Source organism: Pseudorasbora parva, chromosome 1, assembly GCF_024679245.1.
Source record: "Pseudorasbora parva isolate DD20220531a chromosome 1, ASM2467924v1, whole genome shotgun sequence".
Taxonomy (NCBI): domain Eukaryota; kingdom Metazoa; phylum Chordata; class Actinopteri; order Cypriniformes; family Gobionidae; genus Pseudorasbora; species Pseudorasbora parva.
The window spans coordinates 50,897,665-50,915,340 of record NC_090172.1 but is presented as its reverse complement, the minus strand read 5'-3'; the positions used below and the strand labels follow the sequence as shown (position 1 = coordinate 50,915,340).

The 17,676-nt window shown below is 38.5% G+C and overlaps 1 protein-coding gene across 2 annotated transcripts in view; it reads right to left on the bottom strand.

Annotated features, from left to right (window-relative positions):
* cemip (cell migration inducing hyaluronidase 1) overlaps positions 1–17,676 on the bottom strand; it is a 189,627-nt gene that overhangs the window by 7,750 nt on the left and 164,201 nt on the right. For both annotated transcript variants that reach the window (XM_067444991.1, XM_067444997.1), the window contains exons 14-24: positions 14,759–14,964; positions 12,905–12,974; positions 12,546–12,674; positions 10,808–10,893; positions 10,340–10,471; positions 7,601–7,636; positions 7,150–7,305; positions 5,061–5,241; positions 2,470–2,685; positions 1,981–2,192; positions 455–640 (exon numbers count right to left, since the gene is read on the bottom strand). In XM_067444991.1, the coding sequence (XP_067301092.1) occupies positions 455–640; positions 1,981–2,192; positions 2,470–2,685; positions 5,061–5,241; positions 7,150–7,305; positions 7,601–7,636; positions 10,340–10,471; positions 10,808–10,893; positions 12,546–12,674; positions 12,905–12,974; positions 14,759–14,964 (1,610 nt within the window). The remainder of the gene's footprint in view (positions 1–454; positions 641–1,980; positions 2,193–2,469; positions 2,686–5,060; positions 5,242–7,149; positions 7,306–7,600; positions 7,637–10,339; positions 10,472–10,807; positions 10,894–12,545; positions 12,675–12,904; positions 12,975–14,758; positions 14,965–17,676) is intronic.

Genomic DNA, 17,676 nt, shown 5'->3' with positions numbered 1-17,676 from the left:
ATATATATATATATATATATATATATATATATATATATATATATATATATATATACATACAATTAATTCACTTAAATTAATAATAATACAAATCAATGATCTATTTAAATTATAAAATAGTATATTAATATGAGCAGCTGGAAGTTCCAAATTATTCAATTAAATACATTTCTTTTTATTTGTTTGTATACTGATTCAATTATTCAGTATTGGATTTAGTGACAGACATATATTTCACATGATGTGCCAACACTACATTGTTCCTGATCCTGTTCCCTTACTTCTCTGAATCATTTATTGTCTTCTCTCAACTATTTATTTAATTAAAAATGGCAAAAAGGCTATTCCTATTAGGACACCTATTTGCATTCACTATCAGCAGGCCTGAAGTTGCCGACAGGAGTGCAGATGTCATGTGTCATGCAGGAACTATATAAACCCAGCACTCTCTTACCCAGTGTCCTCCTCCCAGTAGTAATATCCTCTTGTCTGGTGAGAGCTGTCCATCTTTTCTCTCTGAGTGGTCCTCATGAACTCCCCAGTCTTCCTCGTCTGTTTGGTGAGGCGGTTGTGGATGTCAGAGATTATGGTGAACACTGTGCCTTTTGGATAGCAGATGCCCACCTTTATCCAGTCATTTCTGTAAAAGAAGCAACAACACAGCTGTAATGAATAAAGCACGGTAACGGTAGTTTGACAGATATGTGGTATTATATATTAGTATTTTCTTTAATCACTAGAGGGCGCCATAGTTCTAGTTCAGAGGGTCAGGATTCATTGAACAGCAAGATTATGTGCATTTTATTTATTGACTATAACTTATAATCAATGTTATGAGTGTTTCTATTTTAATCTATAAATTGGAAAAACATAAAGGTGTGCAGAACTCTCTCTTTAACGTTTTATTTGTAATTATTATTATGATCTGTTCATGAGATACTGGATATGAGTGTAAATTATTAATGTGAATATCAACGATTTAAAAACAACAACAACAACAATTGCATGCAGCTCTTAATTGTTCCTCAATTAAGTAAAAGCTGCTTGATGTTCTTACAAGTAAATTCAAGATGAGCAGAACAAAGAAACAATTTACAAGCAAGATACAAATGATAATACAAAGAAACAAATTAAGCAAACAGTGCTTGAAATACTTAAGTAAACATTAAAACTGAGACTAATAATGAAGGAGTCACATCCACAGTTAATTAATTTGATGACTGCGAAAGACTTATAATGATAAATTAATAGAGATGCTGTTGGAGTATGACTGACAGTAATTTATTATAATCAGCTGAACTGGTTTTATTTTTCCGCCCTAAATTTGTGTTCATGATTGATTCTAGAGGGCTTTTTTTACAGCTATTAAAGTTATCCAGCCAAGAGCCGTTAGTAATTTCCTCGGTTTCTTGTTAAATTGTGGTTTAATTATAATTTATGACACAGAGAGTAGTCTATTAGGCTGCATTTACACACGGACTAATATAAACATCCAGATGACAAAAAAATTGGCTGGCATCATAAGCACTCCTCCCATCTGCCATTGGTTGTATAAAGAGAATCTCCCGCCCCCAAACTCACTCCATTGGTTGAGCAAATGTTGCTGTTGGGCTAGTTGAAAGTTGTGAACTAACACATTCCTATAGTTGTCTCTGAATACAGGTTGCCATATTGAATATTGAAGTTTTGACACACACACACACACACACACACACACACACACACACACACACACACACACACACACACACACACACACACACACACACACACACACACACACACACACACACACACACACACACACACACACACACACACACACACACACACACACACACACACACACACACACAAGCCTTTTAAACTAGTGAAGACCAGTCAAATGTCCTCACTAGTATTACCAAACAAGGAACACACACACACACGCACGCACGCACGCACACACGATGTGGTCGATGGAGTTGATCACTCACTGACCTATTGAAGTTGATAAGCCAGACAGTGACCTCAGCTGGAGCAGCTTGGTCCCAGTGCATGGTGTAGCCTTTTCCCAGCGTGATCACGGGCTGAAACTGCTGGTAGTGGTTCCTCTTTCCCAGAGCACCAACCAGCTCCAGAGGCTTGTCTGGATACTCATCCTTCACCATCTTCATGTTAAGGTTGGCTGGGTTTCGGGTCTGGACGTAAATCTGGAGGGGGGCAGAATATTTTGCACAGTTTTTAAGTGCGTGTGGAAAAGCGCTCGAGTGTTTGACAGATTGTTTGCCTTTCTCTCTGAACAGGAATTTCAAAGAAGGCTAACAAGGCTTTGTCATTTCTTGGAATGTACCAAACAAACAAGGTGCTGCTCTGGAAACATCACTGTTTGCGTGTAGACGCTTGTGTACCGACTGCCCGAATGAAGACTGCTGACACTAAACATGGGAATAACAAGAGGGTGTGGATGGCTCTGGGGGTTGGACTCACCTGGGCGTAGTGCCCACTGCAGATGGCAGCTCTCCAGTCGGGGATGTCAATGCAGTCGGGGTGTCTCAGGAGCCAGTTGTCCTCTTTGACAAGGAAAGCGCCCGGGTACTCGCTCACCGAGCCATCGATGTCATGGAAAACGGTTGTCTTGTCACCATCCATCTCCATCTTGTTAAACCAAGGACCCGGTTCACCAAAGAATACACGTGAGGTGATCTAGAGCCACGATTGGAGACAAGGCAAATTAGGACACTATTTATAACTGACAAAAATATTTTTTTTATTAAAGGGGTCATGAACTGGCTTTTTAATTTTTTATACTGTTGTCTGAGGTCAACTCATACCGTTAGCATGGTTTTTACATTCAAAAACATCATAATGAATAAGTAATAGGCTATTTTCTACACTGATTTTGAGGCTCTCTCCTAAACGCTCGGTTTTGATTATTTTCTCACAGGGCTCGCAAAACGTCTTTATCAAACAAACACAACGATTTATCTCTCATCAACCGGCGATTGATTGGAATATAATTTTTTTATTACTTGTCCCGCGATCGGAAGATATACGCGCAAACCGCACACACACAACGCAGTGAACAACGCAGATCAAGAAAATAATATTATTTCACTATTTAAGATTAACCGGCCTGCCGACGTGCTTGCGTCTTGGTAGCCCGTCTGGAAAACACACAGCCCCGGAACATTGGGCTTTGCGAGTCCTGGCCCATACATGTCAGAGTCTGATGCCGAATCGCAATGAACCAACAAATAAAGGAGTCTCCAGCCTGTGATAGCATGCTAAGGTATGTTCGGTTAGAAACGTACACATAATCAAAACGATCTGTAACAATGCAATACTTTTACACACACACATATATATATATATATATATATATATATATATATATATATATATATATATATATATATATATATATATATATATATATATATATATATATATATATATATATATATATATATATATATAAACATGTTTTCCTCACATAAGTGTGTTGCCATGACCTTTTATATATCAAAAGCTCAAGGGAAAGTTGATTTGTTAGTTCATGACCCCTTTAAGCCAACAACTGTATTTTTAAACCAAGGTCTGCCACAGATCAAATCTTGTAACAGTTTTGTTTGCATCTGATTCTGACCACAACAAACTAAATAAATTGCGCATATCCAACCTACATTTAATCTCTTATTAACAAATCTCATCCTAATTGAGAATATTTTACACAAGGTCTGAAATATATTTTTGTATACTATACACATTACTCTAGTCTTCAGTGTCACATGATCCTTCAGAAATAATTCTAATATGCTGATTTGCTGCTCAAGAAACATTTCTTACAATTATCAATGTTTATTTCTGTACATAACATTTCTGTAAATAGAAATCTTTTGTAACATTACAAATGTCTTTACAATCAATGAAATGCATCTTGCTAAATATTTAAGTATTAATTAAAAAAATATATATCTTACTGATCACAAATTTGTGGTACTGCCCTGTAAAAAATTATTGTTGGCTTTTGTTGTTTTAACTTAAAAAAGTAAGTAACCTGGCTGCCTTAAAATTTTGAGTTTATTGAAATTAAAAATTTGAGTTGATACAATGAAGGACACTTGTTTAATAAATAGAAACTCAAAATATTATTGTATCTAAACCACATAAAAAATTTGATAAATTATGAAAATAGCACTATTTGGCATGTTTCACTGCGTCATCAGAAATAAAACACACACAATTACCCAATATGCTTACAAAATCTTTAAATAGTATTTTAATAAAGGTTGTCGAATCTCAAAAACTGTTCATTGTATAAACTCAAAAAATTTATTTCAATGAACTCAAAATTTTAAGGCAACCAGGTAACTTTTTTTCTAAATAATTTTTACAGTGTGCATAGTAGATGAATAGAACCTTATTTGTGCATATTCTGGTTAATTTAAGTTAACCAGTTAAATAATATTATTGTAAAATTATCTATTAATATTTATGACCCTAAATTCTGATTGGATGTGCCATGTTCAAAGCTGTCACTAAATATTTATACTCACATCAGTGGCTGTAACTGTTAAATTATTTATTACTGTTGCAACCTACAACTAAACTCCACCTTTGTTACATTTCTGTTAGTTAATTTATGCCTTGTTTTCTTCATGTTTCTTAGTTGATTTCACATGGAAATAGATGCAAATGTATCATATTAAACAATGGTCAACGTTTATACTGTTGTACAGTATGTACCGCCAGACAATCCTAATCAGATCTGTGCTTTAGACCTTGCAACATAAATGAAGCCTCATATCTGACTATTGGAAGTGACATGTGGGGGGGAGAGAGGTGATTATAACTAGGGGACCTAACCTCTGTCAGCTAGAAGACACTCTGAAATGTTATAATCCTCTTTGACATCCTCCACAAAATCAATCAGAGTTCCTGAAATAGCTCAGAGACAGTGACCCCATCCACTTTTATTAAGCAGGACAACGAGCGCTGACATATATTTTGTCACAGGGGTCACAAAAGTCCACAGAGATCTGGATGATACCCGACGTCGCTCGAGGGATGACGCTTACCGGCACATCATCGAAGGTGATGTCAGTGACGTTGTTGTTCGGGCAGCTCTGCCAGGAGTTGTTCAGGCGGAAACCGAAAGCGCTGGTATGTCGTCCGTCAAGAGCTATGAATTTGCGGAAAGTGCAGTTCTGGACGTTGATCGGCCCGTCGTAGATTTGCATTCCACGGATAGGGAAGTCCCTGCAGGACAAACAGGCGATGACACAGCTGAACTGGTTTGCACTCAGCAAAATACGCCCATGATGGGACAATTGGACAGAGAATACACAGAATTACATTTTCTATGAAACTTGCACTACATAGAATCATTTTGAGATAACATGATTGAGAATGTTATTTTTATACATTTTTATTTAAACAAGACGCATTACTTGGAGACAGTCATAAGGAATAAAGCATACTGGTTTGTTCTCTTACTAATTTTGACTTCTTTAACTTTTTGTCCCAGTGGTGGAAACTCACCAAATTTTCCATGCATGAAGGGTCTGGGGTTAATTGCATTTATGTCAATTTGAGATGGATGGGATGTATGGCTGCCTAGCAATGAGCAATTACATTTTTTAAATTTTAATTCCCGCCCAGCTGCCCAGTCGGAGATAAATACATACATTTCATGGCACTACTAATGGATAGCAAATTTGCCCATAAGTTTAGCCCTGTACGTTTTTTTTTAAAGCTTTTTTTTAATTATTATTATTATTCATTGGAGATCTGCCATTTTTGGAAAGCCTGAGTAAGTTTGCAAAAAAGACGAATTTTTTAATGTTAACATTAAAATTGCAATATTGTTTGAAAACGGTCATGTTTTTGTAATTCAGTTTGCTGCCACTAGTGGTGCAGAAATCGCACACTTTACCTTTAAAAAGTGGATCCTTTTTACAAAAGGCTCTTCTTTTAAGAAAACAAATTCAAATGACAATGACGTTTGAAGTGCCCAATTAAAGTTCTTTCTAAAAGAAGAATGCTAACGTTTGAAGTACGCACCCAGTTTTCAAAGAGAGAGAGAGACAGACACAAAAAGAGAGAAAGAGGTATTTTCTGTTTGACTCTCATGGGTGCAATAATGATGGCATTTGTCAGTGATAAATGTGTTTTATCATTCACTTTTTGTACACATCCAGCAAAATCCAGCATTTTCTAAGGGAGTAGCGGACAAGAAATATAAAGTGACAGGTGTTGAGCTGCAGTATTACGGATGAAAGTCAAGCACATGAAATCCTCGGGCCCTGTCAGGTATAAAAAGTGTGGTGATAAATTGCTCTAAGATGTCAGAGAAAACAAAGTAAAACCTGAAACTTTGGATTGATTTTTCCCCAAATGTAAACACAGAACTCACTAAGCATATTTCATTTTTACAGTTTCCTATACCGGCTGGATTCCACTAATTGTGGCTTGCAGCTATATTTGTTTTCGCAATTTGGTTTACCGCAAGTGGTGCAGAAACTACACATGATATCAAACTTTCTTAATACATATTCATCATCATCTTTCAAAGAAAAACAGTGCACACTCTTCCTTTTCGACTGGCGTTACTAGTGTTGTCTTATATTTCAACCCATTCCACTATTCACATCCAATTCCTGCTGGATAAAATCAAGCCTACATTTTTGTAATTCAAAAATCTTGCATATAAATGTCATATAACAGAAGTAAATTTGTTGCAAATGTAGATTCATACTGACAACTCACTTAAGCCTGTGGACAACTAAAGTTGCTGAACGATCTATCACTCACACTCAACTTTTTTATTTGGGCGACTATAGATGTTTTAAAAACAATTCTTGTGGTTTACCAGGCTGAGAAATTGCTGCGATATTTCAGGACACCTAATGTCTGAAAAATAATGGGCATTTTTTCCCCACGAAAATGGCTCTCAGCACCTTAAAGATTTTCTGGGAAAAAATGTGGGCATTAATAGGTCAAAGTCAAAACCAAGGTCGCAGTCATTTTTCTCTTTGCAAGGCCACCAAATTGAACAAATGCCTCCCTGGAAACCTTGGTGCACTCTTCCACACCACTCACAACACTTTTAAACTGTTTTGTTGTGCAATAGCAAGATAAACGAAAAATGATGTTCGCAACACTCACACTCCTCTCGGTAGAGACCTGCCGAGATGATCGGGGCCGCCCGGTCCCCATGATTGATCGTTCAGGTCGGGCATCCCTCTGTTCCCGCTCTCTCCCACAAACAGAGAGTTCTTCACCTCTTGACGGGAGCCGTCGTCATCCGGGAATGTTCCGCCACTATGCAAACACACAGACAGAGAAGCACTAAGTCATAAAAATGTAGTGCGAATCCACACCTTTTGAGAATAGCCAGTTCCCACAATTAAAAATTACTTTCACATTCCCACAAAAACCCCAACTTCTTTACTAGATCTTAGAAAGCCACCCCATATAAGGCATTTTCCAATTATACAGGCACTATGCCCTGTGTTATAAATGAATTCAGCAAATATGAACATTTCATTTTTAGACTGCTGAAATGTGTGCAAAGAAAATAATAGAATAAAGGGAAAATGGTAATTAGCAGGTTTACCTGGCGAGAGTCAGGCCAATTCCATTATCAGCGAACCTGCGTGCAATTAAGATGAAGGGATACATCAGTGCTGACCACATGCCATGCACACCACAATAACACTCATCGGATTCTAGAGCGCAGACAATCACAACTGACTCACACGCATGACTGTGTCAGAGACGCAAAACACAAGCAGAGTATATTTGCCTTGTCTAAAGCTAGTTCACTGTTAGGACATAAGCGTATATTTTTATTTTATTTTCAAAATGTACCAACTAACTTAAAATGTATTTAAGTTATCTATTTAAATGAAGGCATCCAGTTGATGTTGCACTTAAGCCTAGTTCAGACTGCACGATTTTCAAACTTGTCGGGTCACTGCTCTATTCACACTGCATGACTATGTGGGGTATCATTCAGTCACTGCTGTGTTCACACTGCACGATGGTTTGACAACAGAGGAGTTCACACTGCATGACTGAACAAGAGGAAGAATCGCCGACAACTCTCTCGCTCTCCGGTGTGCAAACTACGTTTCCCAAACACACGTGCGATGTGACGTAAACAACGCGAGATCACACGTGCGTCAGACCGGAGTTCTCGCGCGAGACTTGGAATTGCTATTAAAAATGATAAACTGCACAAAGTTTGCTTCAAATTGAATGTGCGCTGATTTGTGGAGAAAAAAAAAGATTATTGCGGAAGAAATTGTTGGAGAGACAGAGGGAGCCAGGATTTTGTTCTGCAAAGACAGTTCGAGGTAAATAAATAATTATTTAATGTGCTGCTGCTGTGGCTGGATGTGCAAATGTACGGCCTTTGTTTCTGTTTGATAGAATTGTAAATATATCTATTAAAATACTGAAATTCTGCTTTATAACTCCTCCCTAAACGTCCTGCTGCCCTGTATCTCACTCTCTCATTGGCTGTCGGTCATCGCCGATGTAATTTTCAGTCAGAACGCTGTTCACACCGCAGGAGTTTGAATTGCCGACAGGCCCTGATATTTAGCATGCCAAATATCTCAGCGGCGTCGGCGACTCGTCGGCGATTGTCTCTGATCGCGTCTTTGATTATTCACACTGCGTGATTGTCACTCGCGTGCACGAGCACCGATTTGCCTGTGATCTCGGGCATTTGTCGGCGATTTCGCAAAACCTGTCGGCGACTCAAAATCGGGGCAAAAATCGGGCAGTGTGAACTAGGCTTAAGTAAAGCCGGGCATACACTGTGCGATTTTCGTCCGATTTCGAGCCGAATTCTGACTCGTGCGACTCTTTTTTGGGTCGGGCCGATTTTCAGGTTTATCGTGCGTCGTTTGTCGCGAGGTGTTCGTGCTGTGTACAGGGGGAAACGAGAGGCGACAAACCTCTCACGATCGGGAATCGGATGGTCGGATGAATTTCTGGCGTGTCAGAAATTCTGCTCGCCCCTCGTGAGGTTATCGCACAGTTGAAGCAAAGCCACGAACTGACTGCCCTATTTCCCCTCACTGCGCCAGCGCGAAAGCAGAAGTTCAACCATTTAATTTTTTAAAGCATTAAGGAAAAAACGAAAAGGGGGAGATCTTTAATTATGTAGGCAGCTATCAAATAGCAGAAATTAAGTAAACTGTTGTGCCTCCAGTTTCTGTTGTCAGTGCATATTATTCATTTAGCTAGTTGATCATTAATTTAGCTAGGCTACTTGTTTTACTTTCACATTTTATTTTTATTTTTTAATATGAATTAATATTTAACCTTCTCCATCTTGACACAATGTCATGTTGCAATGTGTTCTTTTTCTTCATGAACGCGAGTCAGTGGATATCACGCAATGCGCAGTTTAAACGCAGTCTCAAACCCAGTCAATTATTCACTACAGAAAGTGAAAGTAAAATCTGACAAGCTTTCGGAGCATATTCTCAGACAACGAGAGATAAATGTAATTCAACATACTGATAACGCATAGCCTATTGCCTTATTTTCTTTCTTATTTATTTTCTTAATATTTCTATTTTGGTCCATATTGTGAGAAAAAAAATAGAAGAGAAGTAGGCCCATTTTGTATTAAACAAGTTGTTTTTAGATAAATCTGCCTTTTCATTGAGACGGACATTATTATTGCAGTGTTCTGACATTATAATCATATAATTAGACCTATAATTCCTTGTTTAATCGGGCTAAATGTTTTTAAATAGTGAGGAGTAATCTATTATTTTAGTATGCAGTGTGTCGATTATGCATTATTGTTGGGGGGGGGGGCAAATTAATGTAATATCGATTTAATAATAAAAGTAGGCCTACTCTAATAATAATAATAATTTTATACATAAATTCTAAATACTCTTGATATCAATAGCTGATGCATTTGATAGGCTACCTCTCTTTAATACACCATGGTCTATCGTCGCCACGGGGGTTTTATTGCGCATTTTTCACCCGTACAGTGTGCGCAGTCAAGACGCGCTCGACGGTCGGACCGCACAGTGAGAGCACATCAATCGTGCGCTCTGGCTTTACATCGCATGCGATCTACTCGTACAGTGTGAGTAGGTAACCTTGCTGAAATCCCATAGAAATCGCACAGTGTATGCCCAGCTTAAGTGATATTTCATATATGTTGAGGTTTAGTGATTATTCAGTGCACCATACAAAAAAGCTGCTCATGTCCTATCTAGATAGGATTGATAAAAAACAAATAGGTTGCTAAGATTATAAATCAAATAAAATAATTAATAGAAATAATAATACATATCAATTGAATCAAAATGCTTACTGGCAATCATCCAGCCACACGTCTCCTCCTCTCAACCATGCACCATGGTCCTGGTTCTTGTAGGCCACAAAATGGTGGACTAGAGCGGGAACTCTTGGTTTAAAGGGGTCTGCATCCTGGTGTGGGCCGTACCTGCCAAAGAAGCAACAGTGGTCCAGGCTGGATCTGATGTCTGGTTTTGTTGATGTGCTGGACAACTGGCACCATGGTGTTTACTGTTGCTAATGTTATCGTATATTGGCTTCAGAAGACTTGCGATAAAGAGCACCATTCATATATACTATTTCTATGAATCTTTTGTGGCTTTTCAGAGCTTGACAGCCTCAGTCCAGTTTTATTTGTATTGTTTGAAAAAAAGGAGCCATGTGGGTGAGTAAATGACAAAGAAATGTAATTCCTTTAAGAAACCAGCACAAAAAGCATCCAAACCCAGTGTTTCGGTAGGAGTGAGAAATTGTAAATGCTAACCTAGCTCCTACGAGGGAGAGGTAGGGTCTCTTGTCCTTCGCATTAGCCTCGGTCGTCTTTACTCCATTGTCAAGGATCATCCCCGCCTACAAAGACACACAAACAGAAAAACATGAAAAACATGACCTCCTTCATCAGTGCTTTATTTAAACCTAACAGAGTTGTTGAAATCCTACAGAGTAATATACTCCCCAACTCAAACTATACAGATTTTGCTCACTCTTCTAGAATTACAATGCAGATTTTATAAGCACATGTTCTTCATTTTAAAAGATGAAGAAAATACACAATCTAATATAAACACACTATCCCTTACACACTATTGTTCATTTTATTCAGCAAGTATACAAAGGATTAGTTCACCCAGAACTGAAAATTCTGTCATTAATTACTTACCATAATGTCGTTCGACACCCGTAAGACCTCTGTTCATCTTTGGAACACAAATGAAGATATTTTTGTTGAAATCCAATGGCTCAGAAAGGTTTTTATTGACACCAATGTCATTTCCTCTCTCAAGACCCATAAAGGCACTAAAGACGCCGTTACAAAGCCCATCTCACTACAGTGGCTCTACAATCATTTCATGAAGCGACAAGAATAGTTTTTGTGCGCAAAAAAAACTAAATAACGACTTATATAGTGATGACCGATTTCAAAACATAGCTTCGTAAAGCTTCGGAGCTTCATGAATCCATGTATCGAATCAGCAGTTTGGATCGCCAAAGTCACGTGATTTCAGTAGTTTGGTGGTTTGACACGGGATCCGAATCATGAATCGATACGCTGATTCATGAAGCTCCGAAGCTTTGGGAAGCAGTGTCGGCCATCACTATATAAGTCGTTATTTCGGAGGCTTTTTTTAGCACAAAAACTTTTCTCGTTGCTTCATAAAATGATTGTAGAGCCACTGTAGTGAGATGGGCTTTGTAACGATGTCTTTAGTGTCTTTATGGGTCTTGAGAGAGGAAATGACATTGGTGTCAATGAAGGCCTTTCTGAGCCATCGCATTTCCACAAAAATATCTTCATTTGCATTCCCGAAATCTTACGGGTGTCGAACGACATTAGGGTAAGCAATTAATGACATCATTTCCATTTTTGGGTGAACTAACCCTTTAAATTGATCAAAAGTGAAAATTAAATTTCTTGAGCATCAAATCATATTAGAATGATTTCTGAAGGATCATGTGACACTGAAGACTGGAGTAATGATGCTGAAAATTCAGCTTTGCATCACAGAAATAAATAATATTTTAAAATATATTTCGAATAGAAAACAGTGATCTTAAATAATATTAAAAAAAACACCAGCTTATAAGCAAAAAACAATTTTTTCTCACTGTAAAACCTTGCCGTCATAAAGATAAGTTGCCTTGTGCATCGCCATATATGCCTTCACGCAGAGGATGGTCCTGTGCTTCAGCACAAAGACACCGACCCCTGGATTCCCAAACCCTTAAATCATGCTTTATTAAAGAGCTAAGTAGCTAGCAGCTCAAAAAGAATTATATTTCAATTATGGTGGACGCACTGAGAATGATGCCATAGATTACCACAGGAGAGCGAGAGAAACCGTTCGCCTGCTTGCTTTTTCCAAACAACAAGGTCATCAATCTCAAGCATCGGGCTTTTAATGGTGTACAGAGAGTGGCGCTAGCGGCACCTATATCCCTTGTGCTGTGGCCCACTTTCATTCACAATGACACGCACCTACAGCACATGCACACACACTCACCCTGTAATTGGAGTGAGCTCTGTTATTAATGAACAGCCCCATGGGTGTATGTTCGGACTTGCCGGGGGAATACATGCCCTCTGATGGACCGGTGGGGACGTGGTGGAAAATGAACCAGAATCCTGTTTCCTGCAAGGCCACACATGAACGCACACACACACATGAGACAGTGCTAATGGCTGTTCTAATGACACAAAACACATAGAGAACAAGCTCACAGCGGTATATAAAAAATATCCACGGCTAACCAACACACGCCTCTGTATGATCCATCACAAATTAGCATTGTAGGTGGAAAGGAGCCACAGAGATAGCGTGACACCATTAATCAGAGCCATCGCCGTGGTAACGAGACTAACCTCGGATCCGGCCGCGGCACAGTTGATGAGATTGTTATTCGGGTTAGCCATCCAGAAGGTGGAGGTGGCACTGAGAGGGAGAGAGAGAGAGAAAGAGAGACACTATTAGATTGTACGGTGTCTTATTGCTGCCCACTTCTGCTGTCACAAACATAAACAAACACAGCTGACATTTATCACATGTCCATTCTTAACCTCATCTCCAACAGATTATTATTGGCTCTATTGTACCTAATGTGAAAAAAACTGAGAATCATCCTTTTTCTGCTTGTGCCATTTAATTATTGACAGGAAAAAGCAATCATCAATCTGTCCGTCCGTCCGTCCGTCCGTCCGTCCGTCCGTCCGTCCGTCCGTCCGTCCGTCCGTCCGTCCGTCCGTCCGTCCGTCCGTCCGTCCGTCCATCTATCTATCTATCTATCTATCTATCTATCTATCTATCTATCTATCTATCTATCTATCTATCTATCTATCTATCTATCTATCTATCTATCTATCTATCTATCTATCTATCTATCTATCTATCTATCTGTCCGTTTTGTCCGTCCGTCCATCTATGAGGGATGTTAAATTAGCTGCACGATTTAAGACAGTTATACAGAATGGCGATTAATTTGACAAGTATTACAAATTCTGTCCGTCCGTCCGTCCATCTATGAGGGATGTTATATAAAAATGTTCTTGTTAAATTTCAATGTGTCTTAATCACACACGACTAAAGCAACTGCATCTATAGACGTCTCTTCTATAATTTAAGAGTTGCAAAGCTTTAACCTCCCTATTGACTGAATTATAATCTAAAAGGTTCAATGGTCATGCAATATATATGAGAGCAATTAACAAGTTAATGCATTTTAATGCCTCCATGCTTTGGAAGCCAGATCATTCCACATGCTACATGGAACTGGTCTAAATTCTAAATGCACAGACAAGGTGTTTGCATGAAGATAAACGGCCCTCCGGGGAAAAAAAGTCACATGCATCTGTCGCCTGTTTATGTGTTTGTGTCGCATTGGTACAATTTTTAAGACGTGCAACTACAGATCGTCAAAAATGAAGGAGTCAATTCCATAAGTATTCACCTCACCATATCGCTCCACACTTAACCACACTTCAAAGCAACTCCCAGCTCTCGCAGCGCTGTGGTTCAGATTAAACATATTTACTGTCAACACCCAACCCCAGTTTTCCCAACCCAGACAGTTTCGCCGCCAGAGTTTAGCAGGGATTCTTAATGTGGTAGTTGTTATTTTAATTAGCAAAGATTATCCGAGGGTCGAAGAATGCGAGTGCATCTAAGGATAAAAATCATTAAACAATAATGACAGCGGGCGGAAACCATCATCAGTGCGACCGCATGTTGTGGAGTTGCTTTCTTAAGAGGAAGCCTTGATTAAAGAATACCAGCGAGTGTGAGAAAACAAATAAAAAAGGGTTTGTTAGAGGAATGAGGCAACAGAATATTGCTAGAATAATAATTATGGCTGCATTCCTAACGATACAAAAATTAGAGCTGCACGATTTGCTTAGACAGCCATACAGAATGCCGTTTAATTTGACAAATATCAGAAATGCTATTTCATAAGCGATACGATAAACAATTAACATTTTATAAGGCAGCTACTTGGTAGTAAAGATAAAAGAACAAAGTAAACCAATGACTGTGATGAGTCACAATGGTCAGCTATTAATCAAGTTTAGCTGTTTAGTTATATTGTTAAAGCCAAATAAAATGTTGTGATTCTTTATTTTGATTCTTTCTTTTGATTTGATACCTTTGATGGTCTTAGTTTTTTTGAGATTCTTGATCTAGACCATCCTCTCCATTATCTCTCTGGTCAGTGTGATGTATACCTGCAGTCCTGACGTGGTTTGGCCACGTATCCAGGAAAAGCTCCGTTGGTTATGTCACGGCACATCTTGCTGTCTCTGTCAGATGGTAGCAGGGTGCTGGCCTTCACCAGAAGACCCAGACAATGATCGAACGTGTTCCTCTCCTCCGGTCCGTCCTCAGTGAAGAAACAATGTCCCAAAGCATCATACCCGACAACATCTTTCACCTACCAGGAAATTGAGAACACCAGAAGACAAAAGATGAGGCTTTTAGCAGTTGTTAACACTGGAAAACGAAATCCTTGATACTTTGTTCCTGTAAAACCGAGTAAAAGAATACCCATATGACTTATAATTTACTCCTGAAAATATCCAGAATAATATATATATTTTTTTACAATCTAAGCACATGGTCTGGAGCGCATGGGGCAGGTGCACTTAGGGTGTATTCAAATCTACTTTTGCTAGTTTAATGATGGAAAAAGTCAGGCATGACAGGTTGTACTCAGTTGCCTCAAAATAGCAACGCAGCAACAATGCGCCTGAACACACCTTGTTTTGGGCGAATGAACGAACAGAGCATGAGTGCATTTGCTTTATCCATCCATCCATCCATCCATCCATCCATTCATCCATCCATCCATCCATCCATCCATCCATCCATCCATCCATCCATCCATCCATCCATCCATCCATCCATCCAGTATGTAATATGAAAATCTGCAATATTTTGTGACACACGACTAAAGTGGAAATATTACAGTATCTATGGTAGTCTTTTCCTCTATAATTTTTAAGTTATTTGGACTAATCTCCCTATTATAAAAAAAAATATTTCAGTTAATCATAAAATGACCCTGATATGTCACTAGACATTAAGAAATCATGTTAATTTTAAATACTTTTATCACTGACAACAGTAGTCTGAGCAGGATATTGTCATTTAAAAGTTGACATGTTGATGTTTTGGCCTGAAGCTCCGCCCTCCACCTATCTACCAATCACAAAGTCAGTAGTGATTCGGCATCTGGGAGGAGGGGGATACTCTGCAGTCATTTGAAAGTGACTGCAGTACCAGTTTTGGCCACAATCTTACATTCACTTCCTTTAAGTCTAGAAAATGCTCCATTCATGCAATGCAGTACATATGATATTATTTTATACACAAATTGACAACTTTAAGCTTGGCAGTAATCTCCATCCACTTTCCCTGTAACTAAAGTTTGGTCAACCATCCGACAATGAAGAATATTTAATTTCAAAGAAAAATATTTGTTTGAAAGGACATGATGTGGGTGAGTAATTAATGATAACATTCTCATATTTTCCATTCCTTCATGTAATTCTCATGGTAATCAACAAATGAGCATGAAAACCACAGAAATATGTTTCCCTAAAAGATGTCAGCTCTCTTCTCTTTTCAAAGTCCTGCTGTGAATGCACATTTGTAACAGCATCAGGTTAAGCTGAAGTGCTGCACTTTTTGCCACCGCACACAACCCTGATAGAAACATCATCCGCTCAGTGAGTTGGCAAGCAAACAAACACAATTTTTGGGACTGAAAGCAATTCCATTAATCCTTTCAAAGAAATAGGTGAATTGTAAACTACCTCAGTGTGTGATACAACTACCGCTGGGCAAAATAATATTTAGCCTCGTTAAACGCATTAGAAGCAACCCTTGTCAAAAAATTATTTCCGTCAGAGCTCTGAGGTTGGGATGCCACCCGGCCACCCCGCTGCCTCCAAAATAAAATCACAGCTTGCTTTCACAAACAAGTAAGGTGGCTTCATTGTGCAGTAACCTTTCACCCTGTCTTTGGTGAAGAAAATAAAGAAGCTTATAATGGCAGTCCCACATCTTTGGGAAGTGTTTGAACAGCAGCTTTACGCTTTTTCGAAAAGCCAGGGGCAGACTGCTATGCAATAAATTGCAGATTCATATTCCTGTTTTGTTGAGCTCTGACAATCCATAGTTCATTTAAATTGTTAGAGACAAAAGAAGCCAGGTACAATTTTCAGCTCAATGCTTCTCCCCATCATATAAAAATATAACAAACCTGCAGGAAGGCATCAATATCTGCAAAACACCTAGTACATATAATGCAAGTGTGAATCAAAGCCTAGTTTGTCAATTCGGTAAGTGTCAGCTGAGGTGCCTCTCTTTTAACATCCTAGACTAACCCTAACTATTGGCAAAAGAAGTAAAGACACTGCTTTAGTGAACATTGCTAATTGAAAGTCACTCTGTTTAGTGACAACGAGGTTTAGTTTCCTGACTTTTCTGTTTTCCATCCTTAAACCTTCAGTTTGAGCCTTGCAAAGTGTGAAGAGGTGTGGCCTGTTAATCAAGATCAGACAGTTGATGGACAGCTAGAGACTACTGAGGGGAGCAGTCAATGCACACTATAGACTTACCCTGCATCTCAATCAGCTCCCTAGTTCACTAGTCAGGGCACTGATCAGGACATAAGTCAATGGGCTGACTCCCTGATCAGTGCCCTGACAACTGAACTAGGGAGCTGATTGAGACGCACCCTTAATCTTTTCAATCTTTCTTTATTAACTATCCTCCCAGGTATTTACCATTACAGTCAATTCATTTCCTTACCCCACTAGCAAAATCCTCACTATATTTTGCATTTGTTTTTTAATCAATGCCTAAAACAAATAGAAAAAAATGTATCCTGCTATCTTGTTGTTGCTTCAAGTAAATATATATCATATTAACAATTTTATGAACAAATTTTGCTTCTCAAGAATTTTTAGGATTTTAGGACATTTTTTGCAGTTTTCAAAGACTGAATCACATGCGCCAATATTCATGCTAGCATGACTAACACAATAATGATATTAATAAAATAACATTTTATTAATGATTCGCTTTTCATGAACCCCTTGTTTATAAAAACATATTATTATAAATATAAATATTTAAT